This window comes from Myotis daubentonii, chromosome 6 (assembly GCF_963259705.1).
Source record: "Myotis daubentonii chromosome 6, mMyoDau2.1, whole genome shotgun sequence".
NCBI classification, from domain to species: domain Eukaryota; kingdom Metazoa; phylum Chordata; class Mammalia; order Chiroptera; family Vespertilionidae; genus Myotis; species Myotis daubentonii.
Window position 1 is genome coordinate 24,148,916 of NC_081845.1, and position 13,783 is coordinate 24,162,698.

The 13,783-nt window shown below is 41.7% G+C and overlaps 1 protein-coding gene and 1 non-coding gene across 2 annotated transcripts; both read right to left on the minus strand.

Moving 5' to 3' along the window:
• Positions 1-274: 274 nt before the first annotated feature.
• Positions 275-965, minus strand: LOC132236445 (DNA-directed RNA polymerases I and III subunit RPAC2-like). The gene has a single exon (XM_059699601.1). It carries the CDS (start codon positions 880-882, stop codon positions 481-483), a length of 402 nt encoding a protein of 133 aa, XP_059555584.1. The 5' UTR covers positions 883-965; the 3' UTR covers positions 275-480.
• Positions 966-9,670: 8,705 nt separating this feature from the next.
• Positions 9,671-9,777, minus strand: LOC132237888 (U6 spliceosomal RNA). The gene has a single exon (XR_009453682.1). It is a non-coding gene; the product is annotated as a U6 spliceosomal RNA (small nuclear RNA).
• Between the last annotated feature and the right edge of the window lie 4,006 nt (positions 9,778-13,783).

Below are 13,783 nucleotides of genomic sequence, written 5' to 3' on the forward strand. Positions count from 1 at the left end.
TATTAATTTCTAGAAATTGTCTAGTGACATTTTATATGGAAAATATGAATTTTGGTCTCTTCTAGTCCCAACTTCTCTGTTTTCACATTCCCATCCTTCCAACATAGTTTTTGATTAAATCCTTTTGGTATATTTTTCTTGGTTAAATTATCTTCTTCTTATAATTATTCAGTTATAATTCACCACTGAATCATAGTGAATCAGGATCATATTTCTTTCCTACACAGCTTTTTATTTTCCCTACTAACTGTCTTTATTACATTTAGTTTTCTTTTTTTTTTTTTTTTTAGTTTAAAGAGGGAATTTATTAGAATACAAAGGTTCTTGCAGGGATTCCCACAGCTGTAATGAGTTAATAGCTAGAATCACACCTTTCTGAAGAGCAAATCATGTTGTAATCATAAACTTCTATTTCTGGGTTTTGCAAGATCACGAAGAAAATATCCCAGAGGTTGTCCCTCCCTCTATAGTGCACAGGGACTAGAATATGGATTCATTTCTGCTTGCTTTTTGGTCCTTATATTCCTTTATGCTGGCCTCAAACTGGTCAAGCACATGTTGGCATACATTCATGAGCTCATTCAGGCCTCTCTGAAATGGCTCAACAGCTGGAAGAGCACCTCGAGTCTGAATTCGTAAATTAATTTTACTCTCTGAAGGATGGGTTGTAGTGTAACCACAAAATTCCACTTCCGGGTTCTTCATGATCATGTAACGAAGAGAATTTCCTAGGGTATGGTCCTCCTCGTGCAAAACAAATGTCATACAGTGTCTATCTGTTCCAGCTGCCTGGACCATTTCCAGAGCTGTCTTCCTCTCGCCTTCAGCCATTGAGGTCTTCAATCCAGACATTTTTCTCTCCAGCTCTTGGTCCTCTTCCATCGCAGGGACGGCTTCCAGGATCTTCAGGTGCAGCTGGCGGTCGGGACGCTCTGCCCCATATCACGAAGCGTGCGAGAGAAGCTGGAAGGCATATTTAGTTTTCTATATGCTCATCAATTTATTCCCAAAGTCCCCAAGAGGACTGAAGATCACCTGCCATTTCTCAATGTGTTCAAACACACCAAGTGTGGAGGCCACAGACATGCACTGCTCTGAGGTCCTTTGAGAATGCCAGCTATAGAGAGAATGGGGGTAGCCTTCAGTGACTATTCCTGTGAATGTTTAGGCCATGGATCCGCCAGGCTGCTCCAGGCCAATGACTGAGCATCAGAGGGGCTTTGGGGCAGCTTACAAATAAGACATTATCTTCTATAAGGGAGGGCCATACCCAGCCAAGGAGTAGACACAGGAATCTGGAAAGTCACAGAGCCTCAGAGGGGCTTAAATGCTCAGCCAAAGCAGGTCCTGGGACCCTGGGAACGGAATGGAGACAACTGGGAGAATGTCCCTGGGGATTTGGGGTCTATAGGTCCTCAGGATGCTCAGAACTTACAGAGATGGCTCCTTTCTCCACATTAAGGACTATCATTTCTCGTTGTTGGAAGATAATGCAAAAGCCTCTCCCCCATGGCAACAAGTGTTCCCTTCAGGAATGCACCTACCCTCTCTCCAGGTTATCAAGCTGGTAACTGAGGTTAAATCCCAATGCAACCCTACTGGGGATGTGCTGGGCCCGATAAGAGAGAAAAGAAATAACGTACCCATGGATGGCACAAATTACTTAACATGTACCAGTAGAGCTCAGGGAGTACAGTTGTGATTGGATTTTGACAAGGCTTAATCTATGGAGCCCAGAAGTTAGACGGTAAAAAAAAACAAACAAAAAACTTACTGACTTGGGGTGCTCTCGTGGAGCATAGGATTTAACACTCTGGCAACATCCCAGACAATGGAACAAACTTGCTGCTTGTGAGAATCTTAGACCCTAACTAGAGAAATCATCTGACTGATATGGAAATGGCAGATGGAGAGGAAGGAATACAAAGGCTAAAGGAGATGGGCCTTTACAAGGAGTGAAGTTTTTTATCAGATGCTGATGCTACCAGAAAGCATATACCATGGCAGAAGCACTTATCTACAATTTTATTCTCATAATTACTCTGAGAATTAATTAATATTGCCTCAATTTTATGGAAAAGACATGGTATGTTAATTGCCCAGTTCATTCTCTTATCCTATCTAATAAAAGAGAAACATGGTAATTAGCATACGACCGCTACCCTTCCCATCGGCTAATCAGGGCAATATGCAAATTAACTGCCAGCCAAGATGGTGGCCGGCAGCCAGGCAGCTGGAAGCTAACATGAGGCTTGCTTGCTTCAATGACGGAGGACTCCAACGTTCCCCGCCTGCCGCTGCAGGCCTCTGAGCAACTCTAAGCAACTATGTTACAAATATAGAAGCTAAACAAAACCCCAGAAACCTGCTTTAGTCGCTGGGCTTCAGCCAGCAGGATTGCAACATTGTTTCAAATACAGAAGGTAAACAAAGGCCAGAAACCTGCTTTCAGCAGCGGGAGGCCTAAGAGCTGGAGCCTCAGAGCTAAAGCTGGCCCAGAATAAAAAAAGAAAAGAAAAAAAAAAAGGAGTGGTTGGGAGCTTCAGTCACCCGCCAGCCTGAAAATAGCCCTCAGCCCCTCACCCAGACTGGCCAGGCACCCCAGTGGGGACCCCCACCCTAAAGGGGGTGTGACCAGCTGCACCTGCCCCTGGTGGTCCGTGCGCATCATAGCAACTGGTCAAGTGGTCAACCAAGAGGTCGACAGAATGGTCGGGCACTTAGCATATTAGGCTTTAATATATATGGGTTGGTTGCAATTGAAGAGGAACAAACATTATTGGCCATCTTGTGCATGTGGGATTTTTGTGGGAAAAATGAAATGCTCTGGCACATTTAAAACCATACTAAAAAGCAACAACGAGGCCACGAGGGTAAGTGCTATCCCACATTGGTTACTACTAAGCCATCAGTATGGCACTATTTTGGCCAACAGACTTATAGAGCTGAGCACCTCTCAAAGCATCTCTTATCTTGGAACAAATATAGAGATGGATCAGCAGAGTGATGAGTACATCAAGGGTTTGGCGAGAAGGATGAGTTACTAGGAGCAAATGCTGGTGAGTTTAATGACTCTTTGGGGATATGTAGGCACTTAAGAGTTTCTGGGGTGTAAATTTGGGTAATTCACAAGTATGAAATTTCCAGTCTAGTTGAAAGAGGCAGAAATTATGCATTGCTTTTAGAAAGCAACTTTAATATGAGAGGAGCACTCCAAACTAGACAGGACAGAAATATTATATTAATGACATTTCTTTTGTCAATGTGGAACAGTTACTTGATTCTGTGAGGAAGACGGAACTAAAGTAACTTCCTAGAAAACCCTTTTTCCTTCTAGGAGGAGAAAATACAGATAGGGCAGGATTTCTCGTTTCAAGTCTCTTTGAAATAATTGTTTTTCTCTGATTCAAAATGATTTCCCTAATTAGTAGGGATGCAGAGTTTGGAAAAGTGTCATTTGACTAAAGGGAAAAAGAGTTATAGGAAATATCCTCATTCCCTTAAACAACTAAAATTAGATCCATGCCCACACCGGTTTGGCTCAGTGGATAGAGCGTCGGCCTGCGGACTCAAGGGTCCCAGGCTCGATTCCAGTCAAGGGCATGTACCTTGGTTGCAGGCACATCCCCAGTAGAGAGGGTGCAGGAGGCAGCTGATCGATGTTTCTAACTCTCTATCCCTCTCCCTTCTTCTCTGTAAATAATCAATAAAATATATATATTAAAAAAATAAAAAAATAAATTAAAATTAGATCCAACACACCCAGATATGTTTTTTCTAGATGCTAGGATGTTTGAAGGGATGATTTAAAAAGCATATCACTGTTTCTTGTTTCTCAATGTATTTCACTTTCCTGGCCTTCAATTATTGTGCCTTTTACTATTCCTGCATTTCACCACTGAAATAGAGTCAATGCAAACACAAAGTTTTTGAACACAATTTTAATGCTTTTTATGTGTCACTTCCCCTTCCATCCAAGATGGAGTAAAAGGGATATTCCACCTGAAGCAAACAGAAAACCAGACCATCCTGTCTAATAAAAGAGAAACATGGTAATTAGCCATACGTCCGCTACCCTTCCCATTGGGTAACCAGGGTGATATGCAAATTAACTGCCAGCCAAGATGGTGGCCGGCAGCCAGGCAGCTTGAAGTGAACATGAGGCTTGCTTGATTCAGTGACGGAGGACTCCAATATTCCCCGCCTGCCGCTGCTGGCCTCTAAGCTTGCAGTTTGAAACATTGTTACAAATATAGAAGCTAAACAAAACTCCAGAAACCTGCTTTCAGCCAGCCAGGATCTCAGAACTGGAGTTGAAACAGTGTTTCAATTATAGAACCCAAACAAACCAGATACCTGCTTTCAGAAGCCAAGGCCTAAGAGCTGGAGCCAAGCCTCAGAGCTAAAGCTGGCCCAGAATTAAAAAAAAAGAAAAAAAGGAGCGGTTGGGAGCTTCAGTCACCCGCCAGCCTGAAAACAGCCCTCAGCCCCTCACTCAGACTGGCCAGCCACCCCAGTGGGGACCCCCACCCTGATGGGTGTGTGACCAGCTGCAAACAGCCATCATCCCTTCACCCAGGCTGGCCAGGCACCCAAGTGGGACCCCCACTTTGACCCGGGACACCCTCAGGGCAAACCAGCCGGCACCCACCCGTGCACCAGGCCTCTATCCTATATAGTAAAAGGGTAATATGCCTCCCTGCTCCGGGATCAGAGGGGCCGCGAGGCCTCCCGGCACCGGGATCAGTGTGACAGGGGGCAGCGCCCAAACCCCCTGATCGCCCTGCGGCTCTGTGTGTGATGGGGGCGGGGCCACAACCTCCCTATCTGCCCTGCTCTGTTTGTAACGGGAAGGCGACCCAACCCCCTGATCAGTCCTGCTCTGTGCCTAATAGGGAGGAGCTCCCCAACCCCCTGATCGCCCTGTGGCTCTGTGTGTGACAGGGTGCGGCGCCCCAACCCCCCCCCCCCACGGGCCCTGCTCTGTGTGTGACGGGGTAGAGCCATAACCTCCCCATTGGTCCTGCCCTGAGTGTGACAGTGGCGGCGCCCCAACCCCCTGATTGGCCCTGCTCTGTGGGTGATAGAGGGCGGCGCCCCAACCCCCCCGCTCCCATGGGCTCTGCTCTGTGTGTGATGGGGTAGAGCCATAACCTCCCCATTGGCCCTGCCCTGAGTGTGGCAGGGTGTGGCGCCCCAACCCCCTGATCTGCCCTGCTCTGTGTGTGACAGGGGGTGGTGCCCCAACTCCCCTATCGGCCCTACTCTGTGAGTGACAGGGGTGCTCCTCAACCCCCTGATCGGCCCTGCTCTGTGCATGACAGGGGGGTACTCCCAACCCCCTAATGGGCCCTGCTCTGTGTGTGACAGGGGGGAGCTCCCCAACCCCCTGATCGACCCTGCTCTGTGCGTGACAGGGTACGGAGCCCCAACCCCCCTGATTTTCCCTGCTCTGTCACTGACAGGGGGAAGCACCCCAAACCCCTGATTGGCCCTGCTCTGTGCATGACAGGGCCTGGCGCCGCAACCTCCCCATCGAACCTGCCTTGAGTGTGACAGGGGGCGGTGCCCCAACCCCCCAATCAGCCCTACCATGAGCATGACTGGGGGTGGCATCGCAACCTCCCAATCGGCCCTGCTCTGAGCCCGACCAGGGGCTGCACCTAGGGATTGGGCCTGCCCTCTGCCACCCGGGAGCAGGCCTAAGCCAGCAGATCGTTATCTCCCGATGGGTCCCAGACTGTGAGAGGGCACAGGCCGGGCTGAGGGACCCTCCCTCCCCGCAAGTGCACAAATTTTTGTGCACCGGGCCTCTAGTCTATAATAATAATAAAAGCATAATATGCTAATTAGACCAAAGGACCGTCCAGACGAAGCCGGGGCTGCGAGGACTGAGGCAAGCCTCCATGGCTGTGAGGGCTGAGCCCCTTGCATGAATTTCATGCATCGGGTCTCTAGTATACTAATAAAACAATGGACAAAAGATAACACGATTGTGAGCCCTAAAGAAAAAAAAATGAGATCTCCAATTGCATATACCGTTTAGCTTAGGGAGGGTGCAATCAGAGACTAGGGGGCTTGCTAAATTGAGGAGAAAGAGGTTTAAGTGCACAAAGGCCAAGTCATCTAGAATTTGTAGGTTGGTGGACCAGTGAGGAAGCAACAGATAAGGACAGGGCTCTGGAGATCTGCAGAGATCTCGCACAAGTCTTTGGTTAAATACTGATCTCTGTAAAGCTAACTGAAATGGGGCTAAAGGTTGGGAACACATCACATAGAGAATAGGCAGAATAAATTCTCTGAGCTCAAACTGGCTGTTCATGTTTCCACTATCCAAGTGAAATAATTTGTAATACAAAGGGCATTGGATAATGTGCTCAGAAGAGTTTCACCTTAGTTGTAAGGATAAGTTGGCTGTGTGCAAAAGGCCGATATTGACATGCACCCCAATAAGACTTGAAAACAAGCCACAAACTGATTTGCCTGATTCCAAGGAACTTAACTGCATATCAGAAAAAAAAAATCCAATGCTATTTAAAGGAATACAACAGAACCCAGCAAAGAAAAACGTAAAATTTATAATGATGACATCAAACACAAAACTAAGCAGGCATGCAAAGAAGAAAATGTGATTATAATCAGATGAAAAGAAAAAACAGACCCAGAAAATCATCCAGAAATTAGATAAAACTAGCAGACAAGAATGTTAAAACAGTAATTGTAAGTGTGCTCCATATGAAAGTAGAGGAAAACCTAAACATGATGAGGGAGTTGAGAGGAAACCCAGGTTATTTTAAATTTCATTTGAAAAGCCATTTGGAAATCAGTAAGTACTATTTTGCAAGAATAGGAACATCTCCAGCATTTTTAATTGGTATATTTCTCCCTGGTTTGGCCTGAGGCATAAAAACCACAGGGTCAAGTTTTAATAGTTGTGGCTAAGACACTCCTTTACTCCTATGAGAAATAGATGAAAAAGAACAATAAAATAGAAATAAACTTATTCTAATCTAAATAAAGCTGACACAGCATATTTTATAAATGCCTAGGTTTTAATTTTAAACAAGTTATTCTACCTGACCAAGTGAAGGGCGACCAAGCCAGCAGGGGGGGGCAGTTGGGGGCGATCAGGCCGGCAGAGGGGGCTGTTGAGGGCGACCAGGTTGTCAGGGGGGACAGTAAGGGGTGACCATGCTGGCAGGGGGGGAAGTTAGGGGCAACCAGGCCAGCAGCAGGGGGGGGTGGCAGTTGGAGGCGACCAGGTCAGCAGGGGGGACAGTTAGGGGCGATCAGGTTGGTAGGCAGAGGCAGTTAGGGGTGATCAGGCTGGCAGGGGAGCCAGTTAGGGGCAATCAGGCAGACAGGCAGGTGAGCAGTTAGGAGCCAGCAGTCCTGGATTGTGAGAGGGAAGTCTGACTGCCCCAGGATCGGGCCTAAACCGGCAGTTGGACATCCCCTGAGCAGTCCCAGATTGGAGAGGGTACAGGCTGGGCTGAGGGGACCCCCTCCTCTGTGCACAAATTTCATGCAGTGGGCCTCTAGTATATTTATATTTCTGTTAGTGATGAGTGCTTTGAAGGAAATAAAGTCGAGCCCTATGACAGGGACACCTGGGTGCCTTTATAGTAGGTAGTCAGAGAAGACCCAAATGGCCAGCAGCACCCACTTGTGTAAAATCAGTGAAAGAGGATCACAGGCCAGGGAACTGGCAGATCTGCCTGCCAAGAACAAAGAAGCAGCCTGTGCAAGAAAGAGATTGTACAAAACAGATTGCTTTATCTAGACAAAATAACCAGGAAATAACCCTTCTGGTTAGGCTCTGATTCCATCCTCACTTATGGGTCAACTACATACTGCTTGGTAACACTGGTTTTTATTAGCTACTCACAAAGATGACAGAGACAACAGAATTGTCATTCTTGCACAGGGAACAGGAGATGAGTCTATAGGCGACCAGGTTGGTAATATAGATGTGGCCAGTTTGATAGTTAATAGATTAATGCTATTAATTTCAGTTAAGAATTCATAGTTAATCCTCTATTAAATCCCTGCAGGAGAAAAAAATACAGTACAGGTGACAGGAAGCTCAGCTTTTTGTTATCACTTATTGCTGAGAAAACATGCCAGCTAACTACAGGTTAAATGCTGTTCATGAGGCTTTATTTGGAGGGCCACACTTTTGGATGTTTCTATCGCAAGTACAGTTCATCAGGACTGAAACCAAGCCTGTTATTTCCACCTTGTAGCCTATGTGGTCTTATTATGGTGCCGATGTGCGTAAACGTGTTTTTTCTCTGTGGTTTTCTTACTGGTTCTGGAGAGTTACAGATAGTGCAAAAGGTCTTAGGTCAGTTTATCTTTCCAGATACAGAACAGAGTAAAAGTGCTCTAATATGCTGGTGCTTAAAGTAATATTATAAGTTTAGTTTGCCTTTCCATGAGTAAAAACAAAACAAACAAATAAACAAACAAAAATTAAAGATAAAATCAGAAATCATTAGCACAGAATAATACTCTGGAGCAGGGGTCCTCAAACTACGGCCCGCGGGCCACATGCAAATACAAATATTGCATTTGTTCCCATTTTGTTTTTTTTACTTCAAAATAAGATATGTGCAGTGTGCATAGGAATTTGTTCATAGCTTTTTTTTTTAAACTATAGTCTGGCCCTCCAACGGTCTGAGGGACAGTGAACTGGCCCCCTGTTTAAAAAGTTTGAGGACCCCTGCTCTGGAGCCTACGGAGAAAACACACACACACATAATCCCTCAATTATGCCAGTTGCTCTTATCCATCCCCTTTTATAGTATTTCTCATCTGTGCTTGTCCTGAAGCATCAGAGCGTTTTGTGGTGTTTTTGATAGGAGAAAGGATAATGTAATACACTATAGGTCTTCAATTCACAGTAACTGGTGGAAAAAGAGAAAGATAAGTGAGTCCTTATAACTCAGCAAGGATAAGTGATCCAGGTGGTAAATCTATTAGGTAATTCAAGAATTTTTAGAAATATCTCCTTAGAAACTTAATTAAGGGAGTAGCCTAGTACATGTAGTAAATTAGTTGTTTCCAACATTAAAGTTTCCTTTTAATATTTTAAAAGAAATTAAAATTTTAATAAAAAGTGTTCCCCTTTTGAGGACTTCCTCAAACTTCATTTGTCTTTTTATGGTAAATTCTTTCTAAAGGAGTAAGGTGACTCTCCATTCTATCCTATTTCATTATGTAAATTGAGTTTGTTAGAGATCTAAAGTTTAATTTTTTAAATCTTCACCTGAGGATATGCTTGTTTTTTTTTTTAAATTTTTTCATTCATCAAACATTTATTGTATTTTTAAAATTTAAATTCTTTATTGTTGAAAGTATTACATATGTCTCCTTTTTCCCCCATTGACCTCTCCCCAGCCAGCTCCCTCCTCACCCCGCCCCCCCCTCCCCCCCCCCCCACACACTACTGTCTGTGCCCTTTGGTTATGCTTATATGCATGCATACAAGTTCTTTGGTTGATCTCTAACACCCATCCCCCCCCCCCCCCACACACACACACCTTCCCTCCAAGGTTATCTCTGGATCTATTTTTGTTCATCAGTTTATGTTGTTCATTATATTCCACAATTGAGTGAGATCGTGTGATATTTATCTTTCTCCTTCTGGCTTATTTCGTTTAGCATAAAAAATGTGCAATGCTTCATGAATTTGTGTGTCATCCTTGCACAGGGGCCATGCTAATCTTCTCTGTATTGTTCCAATTTTAGTATATGTGCTGCCGAAGTGAGCACGGATATGTTTTTATTGATTTTGAGAGAAGGAGAGAGAGGGAGAGAGAGGGAGAGAGAGAGAGAGAGAGAGAGAGAGAGAGAGAGAGAGAGAGAAACATTGACCCGTTGCCTCCCATATGTGCCCTGACCAGGGATCGAACCTGCAACCTAGGTATGTACCCTAAAATGTTCTAAATTTCATTGGTATAAAATTATAAAAAATATATGTTGCTATGTCCACACAATAGGTTACTAGTGAACCATTAAGATAATTATGCTTATATCTGTTGTCATGAAAGAAATTCATGCTCTATTGACTAAGTGAAAATTAGGGCCCCATTTTAATAATTCATATAATTCATATAGTTATATGTGCATTAAGTATATGAAAATATATTTACCAAGGTACTTCAAAGTAGAGGATTATGGGTGACTTTATATTTTTACTGTTTTAAAATACATTTTATTTGTACTTTCATGTATTAACAGGTATTTTTATAACCATAAAAAGACTAAAAATCTATTCCTATTTTTTAAAAGTGATATTGAGTATTTCACTATAATTAGATTGAGGGTAATAATACTTCATGTCGTGAAATCCAAACAACCCATGGAAAATAGCTACACTTTTTAAAGGAATGACTTGTCCAGTCACATCACAAATGATAGCTTGTTTCATTTCAAGCAAAGGGACCTGGAGAATAAAATGAAATGGAGAAATTCAAATGTATAGAAAGAGTATTAATAAGGAAGGCATGGATACTTTTATACTGTTATATATACATACATACCCAGCCATGGTTTTCATAAAACTAGTGCTTGCTTGCTTCTGTAAAAAGAGGAAATATTTCAGGTTTTATGGTAAAGCCATTTTGGAGGTAGAGAAGGCTGGTTTGGAAAGGATTCCACATTTGTCATACTTTCTTTCATGCTTAATAGAAAAATGAGTCTGACCTGATGAATGGAGCATTGTTAGAAGTCAGAAAACATTAATGCTTCTCATTAGAATTTCATTTGTCACATGACTTTGATGAAGGACCCTCCTCTTAGTAGGAGAGTCGTTAATCAACCAAAGGTATGCAGAACATTTCCTTTTTAATGCAGACATTTCATAAACTAAACCAAAATAATGAATAGCAGTTAAAAATAAAACTCTAAGAATCATTTTATTATATACTTTGAAGATCCACTGAATATTTTCTGCTTTTTAGTACAAAGTAAAAAAATTAATTTAGAGTTTAACTAGCCATAATATTAAGCAAAGCAGCAGCAGCTTATTTTATTTTTTGAAGCAATAAGAGACTATTGGGGTGGAGGCAGGCATGCAAGTAATAAAGAATTCTTTTTTTTCTGACCCACTCCGGGTGTGAGAGAGACACACAATCTCCCACATGCCTGCAACTGAGATACATGCCCTTGGCCGGAATCAAACCCGGGACCCTTCGGTTCGCGGGCTGACGCTCTATCCACTGAGCCAAACCAGCTAGGACAAAGCATTTTGAATATTGTTATTGTATTTTGGTCTTCAGGTAATTGTAAGTTCTCTTGAGTTTAGAGCTTAGCAATACGTTTGCCAATATCAATAAGCAAAAGGTGGGGCATTTTATTTTTTCTTTCAATTAAAGATTCACTTCTTTCATGTTTTTTTTTTTAATTTGTTGATAAAGGAGAAAAACAAGGGGATAACAGATGTGGATGCTTAGTTATGTTGCTTATTATTATAAAGTGACATGAAAACATGGTTTGCTTTATCTAGACAGATGTGGTTTTAATCTTTTTTGGTTGACTTGAAGAATAATTATGCACACATCTGGAGTTTACTTTCTGTAAAGGTCAATTTGACTTCCAGTGGATATCATTAGGCATTTATGATTTTCACTTCCAGATTAGTGTGGTATAGGTTGAGATATAGTTAACTCTATTTTGCTGTAAAGGAAATGTTTAGTGGAATAAGGTAGTTGCCTAGACATTGAGTTGTAGTTACCTGCGATAATTACTTGTAAGCCTTCTGAATTCTGCTTTTAAAACCTGTAGCTCATTCTTCCTTCTTTGTGTTTTCAGGTATCAAGAAACAGGGATTTCCAATGCATTTAGCTTATGCCCAATAGTGGCTAAAGAAATTAATTTATTTAGTATGTCTATGATAACACTATGTTAACACAATGATCTGATCACAAAGCCTACTAACTTGATACTTCAGGGTAGTTAAAATTTCAGCAAATGCTGAATTAATCCAGGGAACACTTTTAATCTAGGGAATTGTTTGGGCTGGGTGGTCCATCATTAAATAGTAATTAATCACCAAATGCTTGTAAAGGCTCATTACAGACTTTAGAATATACATTTTATACAGTAATTATATGATGATAAATACTTTAATATTTCATTATTTATGAACTCATGCACATTTTGTACTTTTATACACTGGCTACGTAGAACTGTCTACTGTGTGATGATGAATAGTAGGATCCTTTGTATTGGTTTGTTTTCTTTAAATCCCTATATAGGATAAACATTTAATATGGATTGTTTCTATAACACAGTTGAAAAGATTCCTTTTTAAAATCATGGAAATATTAAAAATATCTGATATTTTCAAACCCAAATAAGATATTTGTTATAATAAGTTTGTTCTCGGTCATCTGAAGCCATAATACTTGGTCCCTAGGGCCCTTCCACTGTATGTAGACATGCATAATGCATGTAAGGAAGAATATTTTGATTTGTATGTAAAATTGTCATACCTTGTACCTTTGGTATATGGCAGGTGAGGAGAACTGGAAAATTAATCAGATTTATTAGAGTAGTGGTGCATCATGATGTATGGGTCAACCAGTACAAAGTAGCATAGCATTTGGGATTGATCCACATGCTACCAGTACATCTCTTCCCAGATCAAATATGAATAACTCAGGAATTAAGATAACTAAATTTATTAGTGGCTAATTATGTGTTAGACACAGTTCTAAGTGTTTAAGATGTATTATATCATCCTCACAAAACCCTTATGAAATAGGTACTGGTATTAATTAAACACCAGTAGATACAAGTACCTTATAGATATAGTATACTGAGGTATGGAGTGGTTAGTAACTTGCTATATAACTAAAAAGTGGTGTGGCTGGGATTGAACCTTGGCAGTTTGGCTAACTGTCAGTATTCTTAACTCTTTTATTAAATAAACTAGAGGCCTGATGCCTGAATTTCGTGCAAGTGGCTCTGTCCTTGAAACCCTGGCTTTGTCCGGAAGGTCATCCAGAAGGACATTTGGTCTAATTAGCATATTATGCTTTTTATTATTATAGATTATTATAGATGTCTCCCTTAGGACTTAGATTTAAATCTAGCTCATAGAAATAGTTTGTTTCTTGACCTTTTTCTTAAGATGTAAGCTTCCTACCCTCATGTCTAATTTAGCTGGAACTAGTAAGGATATTCAAGTCCTAGAGTTTGTTTTATTGTCCCAGTGGTCAGTCTAATGTGAGTTTAAGTCATTTCTGAATTCAGCCCTTTTGTTTGTTTTTAAATAGATACAGAGAATGTTTTATGGCTTTCTTATGGTTTTCTTTCAAGTCCTCCAAGATATCTCTCCTACCTTTCTCTTTTTCCATGCTGATAGACACCATTCTAGTTTAGGCTCTCTTTAACTTTCTTAGTGATAGTCCTAACTCTAGTCTCCTTACAATTTAGTTGCTAGATTAATTTAAGCAATGTTCTGTTCACAAAACCTATTAATATCTCTCCTTTTTTCACTATATACAACCCAGACCCCTTTATTTGATATTCAAGGCCTTGGTGCTCTGTATTTACCTTTCTTGTATAGTCTAAAAATTCATTATAATCATGGAAGCTAGTGTTTGTTGAGCATGTACTATATTTCAAGCACTGTGCTTTCTTCTCGTCATATAAAGATGAATTCAACATACTTTCTGCCTTTGTGACCATCACAGGGATTATCTCAGTTTTCACAGAAATCATATGAGATATAAGGTACTATTATTAACTACATTTTACTGAAGAAGAAATA